The sequence below is a fragment of the Hippocampus comes genome, unplaced genomic scaffold, assembly GCF_001891065.2.
Source record: "Hippocampus comes isolate QL1 unplaced genomic scaffold, H_comes_QL1_v1.1 scaffold76, whole genome shotgun sequence".
Taxonomy (NCBI): domain Eukaryota; kingdom Metazoa; phylum Chordata; class Actinopteri; order Syngnathiformes; family Syngnathidae; genus Hippocampus; species Hippocampus comes.
The window spans coordinates 2,698,275-2,710,476 of NW_017805277.1; the positions used below are offsets into that span (position 1 = coordinate 2,698,275).

General features: G+C 39.1%; 3 protein-coding genes across 13 annotated transcripts; 1 reads left to right on the plus strand and 2 right to left on the minus strand.

Annotated features, from left to right (window-relative positions):
* Window positions 1–26: 26 nt before the first annotated feature.
* Window positions 27–2,337, plus strand: mgme1 (mitochondrial genome maintenance exonuclease 1). Of its 9 annotated transcripts, none has more exons than XM_019870474.1 (7): window positions 27–51; window positions 733–832; window positions 910–1,052; window positions 1,111–1,339; window positions 1,656–1,788; window positions 1,853–1,983; window positions 2,190–2,337. In XM_019870474.1, the coding sequence occupies exons 2-7, from the start codon at window positions 759–761 to the stop codon at window positions 2,227–2,229; spliced, it is 750 nt and encodes a 249-aa protein (XP_019726033.1). In that variant the 5' UTR covers window positions 27–51; window positions 733–758; the 3' UTR covers window positions 2,230–2,337. The 9 variants fall into 9 exon arrangements, with proteins under 9 accessions (XP_019726033.1, XP_019726029.1, XP_019726030.1 ...); XM_019870471.1 differs by lacking the exon at window positions 27–51 and adding an exon at window positions 258–350 and having other exon boundaries at window positions 727–832; XM_019870472.1 differs by lacking the exon at window positions 27–51 and adding an exon at window positions 259–350.
* Window positions 2,159–6,324, minus strand: LOC109516176 (glycine N-acyltransferase-like protein 3). The gene is made up of 6 exons (XM_019870476.1): window positions 6,268–6,324; window positions 5,170–5,300; window positions 4,925–5,032; window positions 4,737–4,854; window positions 4,080–4,212; window positions 2,159–3,409 (listed from the first exon to the last, which is right to left on the minus strand). The coding sequence occupies exons 2-6, from the start codon at window positions 5,242–5,244 to the stop codon at window positions 3,010–3,012; spliced, it is 834 nt and encodes a 277-aa protein (XP_019726035.1). The 5' UTR covers window positions 5,245–5,300; window positions 6,268–6,324; the 3' UTR covers window positions 2,159–3,009.
* Window positions 6,325–8,203: 1,879 nt separating this feature from the next.
* LOC109516177 (glycine N-acyltransferase-like protein 3) lies at window positions 8,204–11,947 on the minus strand. Of its 3 annotated transcripts, none has more exons than XM_019870478.1 (6): window positions 11,910–11,947; window positions 10,604–10,738; window positions 10,397–10,504; window positions 10,222–10,321; window positions 9,866–9,998; window positions 8,204–9,012 (listed from the first exon to the last, which is right to left on the minus strand). In XM_019870478.1, the coding sequence occupies exons 2-6, from the start codon at window positions 10,676–10,678 to the stop codon at window positions 8,613–8,615; spliced, it is 816 nt and encodes a 271-aa protein (XP_019726037.1). In that variant the 5' UTR covers window positions 10,679–10,738; window positions 11,910–11,947; the 3' UTR covers window positions 8,204–8,612. The 3 variants fall into 3 exon arrangements, with proteins under 3 accessions (XP_019726037.1, XP_019726036.1, XP_019726039.1); XM_019870477.1 differs by having other exon boundaries at window positions 10,201–10,321; XM_019870480.1 differs by lacking the exon at window positions 10,397–10,504 and having other exon boundaries at window positions 10,201–10,321.
* Window positions 11,948–12,202: the final 255 nt, after the last annotated feature.

Sequence of the window (12,202 nt, forward strand, 5' to 3'; positions counted from 1 at the left end):
AGGAGCTAGCGGTTTGATGAGCTGTCAATTTTTTTCTTCTCCGCACTAGGGGTACTATCGACTGTGTACTTTCAAAATCGACCAGATATTCACCCCAGTTTCAACTATCTCACAGTCATTTCTGTGTGTGCAGATGCGAATTAGCCTCTTTTTTCACCCATTATCATTAACGTTTATGTGGTTTTGTGGCCGCAAAGTGGTGGAAGAGGACTTCAAAGTTGTAACGAGACACCGTCGGTTCTAGCAGCGCGTAAGGACGCATTACAACATTTCGGTGGGCTTTGTGGGTAATGTAGTTTTCACTTTGTGAATTGCGCAGTTTTGCTCAAACCCAGGACTTCAATACCCAGGTATTCCACTTGTGCAGCCTCCAGCGAAGGCCATGTTGCGTAGGATACGCGGAAGTTATAGCACCATGGAACATGCTGGGCCAAGTTGTAGTTCATCGCAAGTATTAAGCCTGTATTTAAAGCATTTTTAAAGCATGAATGCGTAGTAAGCAATAAACAAGTTGTCTTATGATAACGTTGTACGGAAAAAAATGTTCATATTAAAACGTTTGCCATTCACCGGAAGTATTTCTGTAAGGATGCTTCAGTACACCTCCCTAACTTTTGGATTTGTTGTCGCGTGTCATCGTTCTACCTCCCGTAGGGGGGCGAGTCCGTACAACTCAGTAGACAGTGAGCGCTACTCGTCCCTTGTAAAATCTGTCATCTCTTCGAGGACCAGTTCTCAAACGCCTGATACCATTCACGATGAGGATGAGCACATGTTTGGACCAGTTGTCAAAGCTCATACGCAGTCAAGACAACAGAGGAGGCTTCCAAAAGTCGTTCATCCTTTTTTACGTTGCGAGGAAACACGGGAGCCTGAGTCAGGACCTCCAGTCCGAATCGTGTTAAACAGGGACCAAGGTCGGTCGTCCATACCGAGTGTTACCAGGATTCTTCAGGCGACGCTTTCAGCAGAGCAGCTCTTCTATCTGGAGAGATGGAAGAGAAGGATGGTTGCAGAACTGGGGGAGGAAGGCTTCAAAGAATACACCCAAAGTAGGTTTTGCAGCATTTATTTAATATGCTTCATTTAATTGCATTTGATCTTCATCAGACTTGTTTAGGCAAGGGAAACTTTTCCATTCAGCCCTGGAGGAAGTTCTTATGTCAGGCGCAACAAGGCAAGACGAAAAACATGAACCACAATCATCTGATGTGATGGGATACATGAAGAGCATCGCTTACGTTCTGGAAGATGTGAGTGCAGCAAGAGCAATAGAGAGCAGTGTGCAGCACGACACTCTCGATTATTTGGGCATCGTGGATTGTGTGGCCCACTACAGGCAAGTACAATGCTCAACATAAATGACTCAAATATGTGCAAACTGTTTTGCTAGAAAACACTGACTTTCGAACTCTGCACTGTGAGGTGGACGTGCTCACCAGTTGACCACTATGCCGCTCTTCAGGAAAGTCCAAATTGTGCTTGTGTTTGCTGAGAAATTGATATAAAGCTTGCTTGGTGGTGCTCAGTTTGCTACGGGCCCAACAAAATGACATTTTAAAGTTAATAACAGGACATTATGAACTAGTTTGTGCGGCAAAGCAAGAATACGTCTTCGTACAGCACCAATCTGTGTTTTCCGTCTGATTTTTCAGAGGTGTTTTGTGTGTTATTGACTGGAAGACCTCGGAAAAACCTAAGCCGTTCCTGAGCAACACATATGACAACCCCATTCAGGTAGCGGCCTACGCTGGAGCTTTGAACAGTGATGCCAGATACAAATACCAGGTACTCTATTAAGTGATTGTGTGTAATCAGACCAATGCTCATCACCCACCCTTTGGTTTTGCAGGTGGAGAATGGGCTTATAGTCGTTGCTTACAAGGATGGCTCACCCGCCCACGCTCACCAACTGAACCATGAGCTAATGTTGGAATATTGGGAAAAGTGGCTGATTCGCTTGGAAGAGTTTCGAGAACAGAGGTGAACGCAAGTTGTCATTTCATCAACATTTTCGAGCAAATTTGTCTTTGTTTTCATTTGAGTGTTACTACTTTAGGCGTTGCAAAACGTTTTCAAGAGGTGTGAAAAGGCACAGAAATGGTTTGGAACTGATGACTGTCATGGGCTTCAGAAACATTAGTACTGTTACTCAATATTATACTCATGGTTGTTGATTTTATTTTCAGATCCAACAAAGAGTCTGCTCAACAAACACAATATTCCTAGATGCCTCCAAGCTGTGAGAAAGTTGGGCAAACTCCTCACCCTCCATTTCAAAGACACATTTAGTTAATTCCACCTGTGTTCTCTACACTAATAAACAATTATCTTTCTGTTGTTGCTTGTCCGCATTTGGGTCGTGGGTGAGCTGGAACCCATCCAAGCTGATTTTGTGCAAGAGTTGGGGCACACCCTGAACTGGTCGACAGTCAAGCGCAGGATGCAGACGCATATGGACAAACAACTCTTTATATTCACGTTCACACCTATGAGTAATTTATAGTTCTGTATTTTTCGGACTATAAGGCATCATCATTTAATTTTCTCAAAAATCACCAGTGCGCCTTATGTATGAATTGATTTCGGCTGTTACTATTTTTGTAGACTTGATTTTAATTAGTCTTTTCAATGAACGCAAATCATGATGAAATTTTGTGCCTTTGTATGCTGCCATTATCGTTCACATTCAGTGAGCTCACGAGACTGGGTAAGTATTTTATATAAAAAAATTAAACAGTTAAGGCATTTTAACTGTGTTCAAGAAGAACAATTACCGAACCTTGCCTAAATGTAATGGCAAGAATTTCTTGATATCAAGAGCTGAAGTCGTTATTTGATTTCCTTTATATTGTCTCTGGCTAAACAGTAAAAGTGTCAATTGCAACTTAAGCGGTCAGATCAATAGAATAAGGTTAATTGTTTACAGAACGTAATCCTTTTGAAATCAAATAATCAAGCAGTCGATTAAGCACACGCCACAACACAAAGCCGTTGACCTTCTTAAAATCAGGTGTTCAATGCATCCCATATCGCTCTGTAAGAGGGATCGTCAATAAAGCCCAAGCTTTTAAACAGCTTAAATGGGAGCAGGTTGCCTTCCTCTACATAGCAGAACACTGGGTAGCCCTCAGTGAGGAGTCTTTGGGCCATGGTGTGGACAAGGACTGTGGCGTAACCTTTTCGTCTGTGCTCAGGCAAAGTATACAACATGCCCATCGCCAGGTTTTCATGCAAAAGCAGCCATGAAACAGGATGACCCTGGTGATCAGTGACACAGTATGAAGGGAAGTCGCTGATCTGTCTTACAATTTTGTTGTAGGCAAATTCATCCCCTCCAAACTTCCAGGTTTGATTCACCAGATGAGCATGGGAAAGAGCGAGAGATGAGATCCTTGATTTGATATCACTGTAAAAAAAAAAAAACAAACAAAAAAAAACCCCATAGTAAATTAATTAAAAACTGACTCTGACATTATTATGCATACAGGCATGGCTCAAAGTAAAATAATTCACAGCCTTTTCTAATATTTCCTTTTATATTTCCTTTTCACAGTTTTCTACACAGATTTAAATGGAGTATTAGTCCCGCCCAGTCATACCATTAAAGGTTTCTCGAAAATATTTCCTGCGGCAGATCAAACAAATGCAACAAGTGTTCAAGTCATGACACCTCAACATTACATGTATTTGAAAAAAAGTATATATTGTTTTCCTTTTCAGTCTAGCCAAAAAAATCTTTAGGTTAACCTGAAGAGGGCTGTGCACAAGAGATGGACTTGCATTTGTGCATATTTTGGTCTTCTTTGCAAGGCAGAAATTGTCAAATTTTGTCAAATCAAGATATGTCATGCTGACAAACTTGACCCAGTACTGTTGTAAAATAACAAATGAAAAGGTGCATTCAAAGTATTAGTTTTAGGGTATGCACAGTGATACAACCATCCTTTTGTAGCGTTTTCCCCCTGGATTGGTTAGTCATATTTTCATGATTTAAGATCAAGGGCGAGAACAAATTATCTTTGAGATTTACATATTTTCTAATCTTTAAAATCATTTAATCATTAAAAACTGCTCACCTGTCGAATGCTGGTGTGACGAGATGGCTACTATCTGGCAAATAGAGAAGATGTGCACAAGCCACATGTTTGTGGCTGACTTGTCTCTGCGTGAAAACCTCTTTGAGCATGGAGGCGTGGGAACTGTCATAGGCTGCAATGAAATTGCATATAATAATTTTCATTCCATCAACATGGCATAATACGATGAGATTAATTCTAATCTACTTTACATGCACTTATATACATACAGCGCATTTGACAATAAAGTTGTACTTGACTTGATATCTACACCACCCTACAGAATAGATGTGTAACTGATAGTGTATAAAACAGCTAAGATGGAACCATTTTAAAATCTAACTTATTAACCTTTATGGAAATAAATAATAAATATTTAGCACAAGTAATTTGTTTGCTCCAAAACACAAGGGGCAATTATTTCCAAAAAGTAATTTCTTTGTTGAAAATGTGGGAAAGCCAATTTTTCACATGAGCTAAACAATATTTTGTTGAATTGCCTAACTTAAATTTATACCTAAATTTGAAGCCTTGAACTTCTGAGTTCTCCCGTTTTTTAACAGTGGACGGGCTACTCAATACTATTTTTTAAATATAAATGTGGGATGCCAGTTTCAAAGAGGTAGTGTATGTTCGCCACAAATTTTGTGAAATTACCTATTACAAAATAAGAGCTCCAGTCAACTGTATCCTCTTCTAATAACATTTCCCTCAAAATTTTCTCATCCAGGCAGTAGAACATGACCTTTTTTGTCCCGTCTGAGGCTTGTTTGTTCTATGAAATACAAAAGGTTAAGGTGGACCAAAGAAAACACCCAAAATTCTAAATTGATTTACAAACTCACTTCTGGGTCAGGGCGACAAATGATGACCTTAAAATCGGGCCACGTATCAACAATGAATTGTACGTTACTTTGTTTGTTTCTCTTACAAGCATCTAAGTATCCGTAGACCTATAAAGACAGTAAAGGAGCAGCAGTGGTTTACGCGCGCGCGCACACACACGCACGCATGCACACACGAAACATTGAGTTTCTTGAATGAATGATTAAAAGGTTTCATGAGAAAATTTAAATGTTTGCAGGTTTACCAGAAAACTCTTGGGCGAGTGTTTCAGCAGAACACTCTCAGCAACCATGTGCTCATCTTTTTGGAGGACCTTCATTGTTGGTTGCTTGATTCCAATGTGATGTGTTCAGCAAGTTTCACTGCTCTTCCCTCCTTCAACGAGATCAAACGTTAACATTTGATTCATAATTAACAATTCACCATTGCTACTTATTTCCCTTCCGTGCCATCTAGAAGTTCGGTTTAACAGCTAAAATATAATCTTTAAATTATAAACTTAATAAGAAGAAGAGAGACAGCAACAGAAACATTTGGTAATGTGTTTTTCGTCTATTGAACTGGATGAGTACGCTAGTGTAGATCCAGGTTATTACCCAACTCCTGTGGAAATCACAAACACGCACTTGTAAGCCTGCTAACGTGACAATTTAAAACAAGCTACACAAAGAGACAGAAAATAAAACTGGGTGCACATATTGATTTTTAACATCTCAAAAGGTATAAAATCAATCAATCAATCAATCAATCAATTATTCAACTTGCCCTTTATTTTTTATTTAATGAACTAAATAATGTGTTCAATGAGTTACTGCAAAAAAATAAATATTGCCCGTATACTCAGCAGATTTAAAAACACGGGTGGGTTGGGCGTCAAGAAAAAAAAAAGTGACTAAAATCATGGCGTGAACATGGACGTATTGTGCGATACACATCAGGATACTTTGGGGTTGAAAGCAGTAAACAATGCATATTTCGACATCGATTTCTCCCAGTTGTACTTTGCTTGAATAATATGCTCAACCTTTTCTGGAGCAAAAAAAAAAAGCGTAACTTTCAAGGAAACTGTCAACGTGGCAGCGGAAATCTACAGTAGTTTGTCGTAGTGGTTTTGCTGTGGCATATTGGAAACGGGAATTCGAGAACATCTAAGGGCATTACATTCACCGTTCGAAACGCTTAAAAGGAAAACAATGTCAAAGAACCGACGTTTATAAGTTAATTATGTGACGTCTCGGTCATCGACAGTTGAATCAGCACCACTCTCTCATGCAACGTTGCAAAATCTTACAAAAAAAAAACCCAGCACAGTTCTGCTCAGATTGCAGTGGCCTCAACTCACCTCTCATAAGAAGTACTTAGCTGACGAAGGAGAGAGAGAGAGGATATGATGTGCGGTAAATCAATAAAATACCGTTTTCAAAATAAAAGCTCACTGTGAAGCAAGATTTATGGTGCTGAATCCAACCCACAAGTTTTGCTTGTTTGAAAAGACAAGGTTTGAACCTGACTGAACTTTCCCTACTCGTAAAATAAATTTAGAAAGCAAATCTCAATTTAAAACTGTAAAGCCTCCGAGATATTTGACTTGTAAAAAAAAAAAAAAATCAACTCACGCGCACGCACGCGCGCGCTTACGCGCACGAACACACAAACACAAACTCAATTATATCTCTTACTAAAACAAAAACCTCTTTTCCCATGCATGTGTGAAGCTTTTTTTGTCAAAGTGAGATCTTGATTTTTTGGCATGAGTGAAGAGGGTTTTTTGGTGGTGGGGTTGAAGATTGTTTTTTTTGGGGGGGGGGATGCCCTCCTCCCCACCACCCCAAAAATGGTTGTGAGTTTTCTGGCCTGTGAGGAAGGTTTTGAGAGCTTTATAGTGTGTGCGTGCGTGCGTGCGCGTGTGCGTGTGCGTGTGTGTGTGTGTGTGGATATAAGAGGTATCTTCATGTGAGAGTTTTTATTCGTATGTGAGAGCTTTGTTGGTTAGTGAGGGTTTTGTTTGGTGAATGTATTTTCGTGTGTTATTTGTTTTGTGACGCTAGGTGTGGGGTTTGTGTAAACAAGCCAATGTAACCACGTTGGCTCTTTTACAGTGCAGTTTGACGACAAAAACAGACTGAGTTTAATCTGCATAACATTGGGGTGAAAGTGGAAATGATATAGTGGAAAGCAGAGTACTTAATACAGTATCATGTAGACCAGGGGTGTCAAACTCATTTTAGTCGTGGGCCAATTTGGAGTTGCGTCTTCCCTCGGAGGGCAGTGACGCCACAAAATGATTACTTGAACACAACAAATTAATAGATTACGAGTTTTGAAATCAGTCAATTATAATAGTTTGTTCAATTATTGTTCGAGTGAGTGTAAACTGGGGAATAATATTATTGCAAAATCTCAATGTTATTTATGACACATGACAATCTGACATTTCGGTACAGATTTTAGCAAGGTGACACATATGATTTGCTTTCACGGGCCACATAAAATGATCTGGTGGGCCGGATCTGGCCCCTGGGCCTTGAGTTTGACACCTGTGATGTAGATCTTCTAAAAGTAACAAAAACAAACCAACAGAAACAAACAAATGTCAGATTACACTAACAGTAAAGTAAATGCATATATTTTGCATTTACTATCAGTCATCTGGTGGTAAATGCTTAGAACTATATACATTTACTGTCAGTGTGATCTGGTTTATTATTTGTGCTTACAGTTTTTTTTTCTGAGTGCTTAAACTCTAACAGTGATTTTTGTTGCACAATTTCTAAAACAATTAAGATGTATTGCAAAATCACACACAAAGTTTCCCAAAATACAAACACAAACACTACTTTGGACTGAGTTTGTATTTATTTATTTTTCTCATCATGTTTCTGTGTTCTGTGGCAGATTGTGTTGTATTTTTCCAGTCCCTAAACTTGTCAGAGTCTCCGGCGCACACCTGTGATGTTCCAAACAGAGAGGTATTTAGGTACTGGAGAAATATAATTTAGCCCCCGGATTGAACAAACTACATCACAATTTGAATAGAATTCAAAATAGGAGATCGAGTGTGGCTTTTATTTGGGTTCCTGCACATATATGGATGGAAGGTAATGACAGTGCAGTCCTTCTTGCTAAGCAAGCCATCATTTTGGATCAAGTGACATTAGTTAATCCATCATGGAAGGTTGAATCCAAAGTAATGATGAAAAAGAAGTTGCTAGAAATTTGGCAAGAGTACTGAGACTTGAATAAAACGGGGTGACATTGATATGAACTACAGACAAAGGTTGATTTAACTTTTTTTCTTGGTTGCACCAGCACTTAAATTAAGTGCACCAACATTTTCAACTACATCACACTCAGCGTTGCATGAAAACATCACTGCCTGATCAATGACTGCAAATCACTTTGTCAGTTGTCATTGTCATTCACATTCAGCGAGCCACGAGAATGGATAAATATTTTATAGACAGACAGTTAAGGCATTTTAACATTGGTCAAGATCAACATTTATAAACCCTGCATAAAAGCAAATCAAATTGTCGAGCAGGTGATTATGCTCCCACCACCGCACAAAACAGTCATTCAGAAATAAATCATGTAAAAGTCGCAGGTTTGCTATGCGCTAGGAAAGTGGTTTACTTAGCTGTGATACAAGTTTTGTCTGTCAGATAAAACGGAGGCTGCTTCTCAAAATCACGTGGCAAATTTAAACCATATCCTTCTTACAGAGGGATCGTCAATAAAGCCCAGGTTTTTAAACATCTTAAATGAGACCATGTTGCCTTCCTCTACATAGGTGAACACTGGGTAGCCTTCAGCGAGGAGTCTTTGGGCCATGGTGTAGACAAGGACTGTGGCGTAACCTTTTCGTCTGTGCTCAGGCAAAGTATACAACATGCCCAATGACAGGTTTTCATGCAGAAGCAGCCATGATACAGGCTGACCCTGGTGATCGGTGATGCAGTAGGAAGGGAAGTTGCTGATCTGTCTTACAATTTTCTTGTAGCCCAATTCATCCCCTCCAAACTTCCAGGTTTGATTCACCAGATGAGCATGGGAAAGATCGAGAGATGAGATCCTTGAGTTGATATCACTGTAAAAAAAAAAATAAATAAATAAATAAGATATATGAATAAAACGTTCATGTATACTGTACGACATTCAAATTATGCATTCATGCAGGGCTTAAAGTAAAAATAATCGATGGCCTTTTGTTTTTGTATTTTAGTTTCAGTTTTCTACACAGATTTCATTCAAAAGAATATTCTGCCCAACTTTAAATATTTTGATGATGAAAAGTCAAGGGAATGTCAACATTTCTCCACAAACTCAAATAAATCAAATCAGATGTCTCATATTCATCCATTAATATCATCAACAATTCTTAAAAATAGTTCAGGTACAGTAGCTGAGCTGATGTCCGAACATCTCAACATGGCTTTACAATGTTGTGACATCAAAAGTCCCTTTACGGAACACCTGTATCGCTTCCTTTTCTGTATGGCTGACCATCTGTAGGTTAACCTGAAGAGGACAACGCTCTTGTATTCAGGCATATTTTATACTCTTTTGCTAGGCAAGGCAGCTTTATTTATCAAGTGCATTTCATACACGCAGTAACTCAATGTGCTTCCCATACTTAAAAGTACAACCTTTAAAAGCATTAACAAAGAAAAGAACTAAAGCCATTTAAAAGAGAAGCAATAAAAAATAGCTGACCGAAATGATTAAAAGAACGTAGAGTGCAATTGATTTTAAAAATGCTTTAAATTACCTTCATCGTAGTAGGTATGAGGAAAAAAAAAAAGCAATGTTTTTAACCTGGATTTAAAAGCATTTACACTTGGGGCTGATTAATCTTCTTTGGCAGCTTATTTGAAGACTCGTGGGCAATGAGAAACGATGTGACTGACATATTTTCTCGTCTTATATTAACAACTACCAACCTGTTGAATGCCGGTGTGACCAGATGGCTACTATTTGGCAAGTATAGTTGATATGCACAAATCAGATGGGTGTGGCTGACTTGTATTTGCGTCGAAACCTCTTTGAGCAAGCCGGTGTGAGAATTGTCAAAGCCTGCAATGAAATTGCATAAAATAACTTTCACTCCATGGAAAAATAATATGAAATTCATTCAAATGTACCTGTGGATTCATGCACCGTCGCATAAAATATGTGTGTAATAGATGATATTGTACTGGCTATTTAAGATCAATATTTTTTCACAGAAATATGGGGTGCCAGTTTCTGTTATTCTCTCCAAATTCTGTGGATTTACATTCAAATGTAAAATCAGCACTCCAGTCGATTGCATCCTCTTCTAATAACATTTTCCTCAACATCTTCTCATCTAGGCAGTAGAAGGTGACTTTTTTTCTCCAGTCCGAGGCTTGTTTGTTCTGTGAAATTAACACAAAATGTTAAAATGGAAAAAAAGAAAACTCCCAAAATTCGACATTGATTTACAAACTCACTTCTGGGTCAGGGCGACAAATGATGACCTTAAAATCAGGCCACGTATCAACAACAATTTGTATGTTTGTTTGTTTGTTTCTGTTACATGCATGCAAGTATCCATAGACCTACAAAGACAGTAAAGGAGCAGACGTTTACAAAAACAACAACAATTCAATGAAAGATTAAAAGGTTTCATGAGAAGATTAAAATGTTTGCGGGTGTACCTGAAAACTCTTGGGCAAGTGTTTCAGCAGAACACTCTCAGCAGCCATGTGCTCATCTTTTTGGAGGACCTTCATTTTTGGTTGCTTGATTCCAATGTCGTGTGTTCGGCAAGCTTTGTGATGCACAGGACCAGCCTGGAAATACCGTTTGGGAAAATTAACATATTTTCCCTGAATTCCCAATGGCCACCTCACCCCTGCTTACAGCTCTTGGAGTATATGGTGGACTTGAGATGATCAACACAGCACACCACACACAAAACATTTATCTCCATCGATAAGTGGGACCTATAACATCCATCCCTTATCCTCAATGCTTATCCTTACACGGGTCACACACATCCTGCAGCTGGTTGATTTTGGCAGTAGACCCGGTACACCAATCACACGGCACACATAGACAAAGAAACATTTGCACTCACAATAGCACTCATAAAAGGGACAGTTTAGAGTGATTAATTAACCTGCCATACATGTTTTTGGAATGTGGGAGGAAACCGGAGGACTTGGAGGAAACCCAAACAGGCACAAGGAGAACATGCAAATTCCACACAGGAAGGCCGGGGCGGAATCAAACCTATAACCTCTGCACTGTGGGGGGGGGTCGGCTAAGCAGTTGACCACCGTGCGCCCCAATTGCGATCTATCAAAATACTGTGTCCTTTGTGGTGCTGTAAAACGGAGGGTTACCACAAGATGGCGTTCTAACAATGCAGAAATTGCTCTGAATGCTACACTGTACTGTGTATTAACCCTGACCAAATACAGGTACCTTTTGGTAGGTCAGTGTATCACACTAATGCATTTTCAAATACAGTATATGCATTCATTAATTACCCATCAATGAACTAAACAATTGAGTGTTCATAGTCACAATATTACTTTCACAAAAACAAACCAAAAAAACGAGTAACTTACCGTGATTAACTTCATAATGTATGACCATAGATGTACGATACAAATGAGGATGCTGTGTGCGCGTTCGTGTGTGTATTTTCTTTGAAGACTAACGCTGAAGTTTTATTTGGAGAAAGAAAGAGCAACGAGAATTTCTTTGCAGGGAAACCGAATCTGGTTTGCCCGAGTGGTTTTGCGTAACATATCATAACCGGTAATTCCAGAACCCTCTCAGCGCAATCAAAGTTATCTGAAATGCTCCATATGAAAATGGAGATAACCGATCTTTACGTTAATTATGTGCCGTCTGGGTCGTGTAGTTTTATCAGCCTCACACCCTCATACAACGTTGCAAAATCCTAATTAAGAAAATGACAGTTTTACTCAGATTTTAGCGGCCTCAACTTACCTCTCAAAAGAAGTCTGTCTACTTTGCCGACAAATGAGACATAGGAAATGATGTGCGGTAGGAGAGCAAAAGCAACACAATTAAAAAAAAAAAATTCAAAATAAAAGCTTACCACAGCGTGGCAAAATGATGGTGGTAAATGCAGCCCATAAGGTTTGCTTGTGCGAAAAAAAGATTTGGACCTGATTCAGCATTATCTACACGGAACATATACATTTCAATCTCTCATGAGAAAGAGAACTTTTTCACATGGTTATGAAAGGTTTTTTTGGTGTGAGTGAGAGGTATTTTTT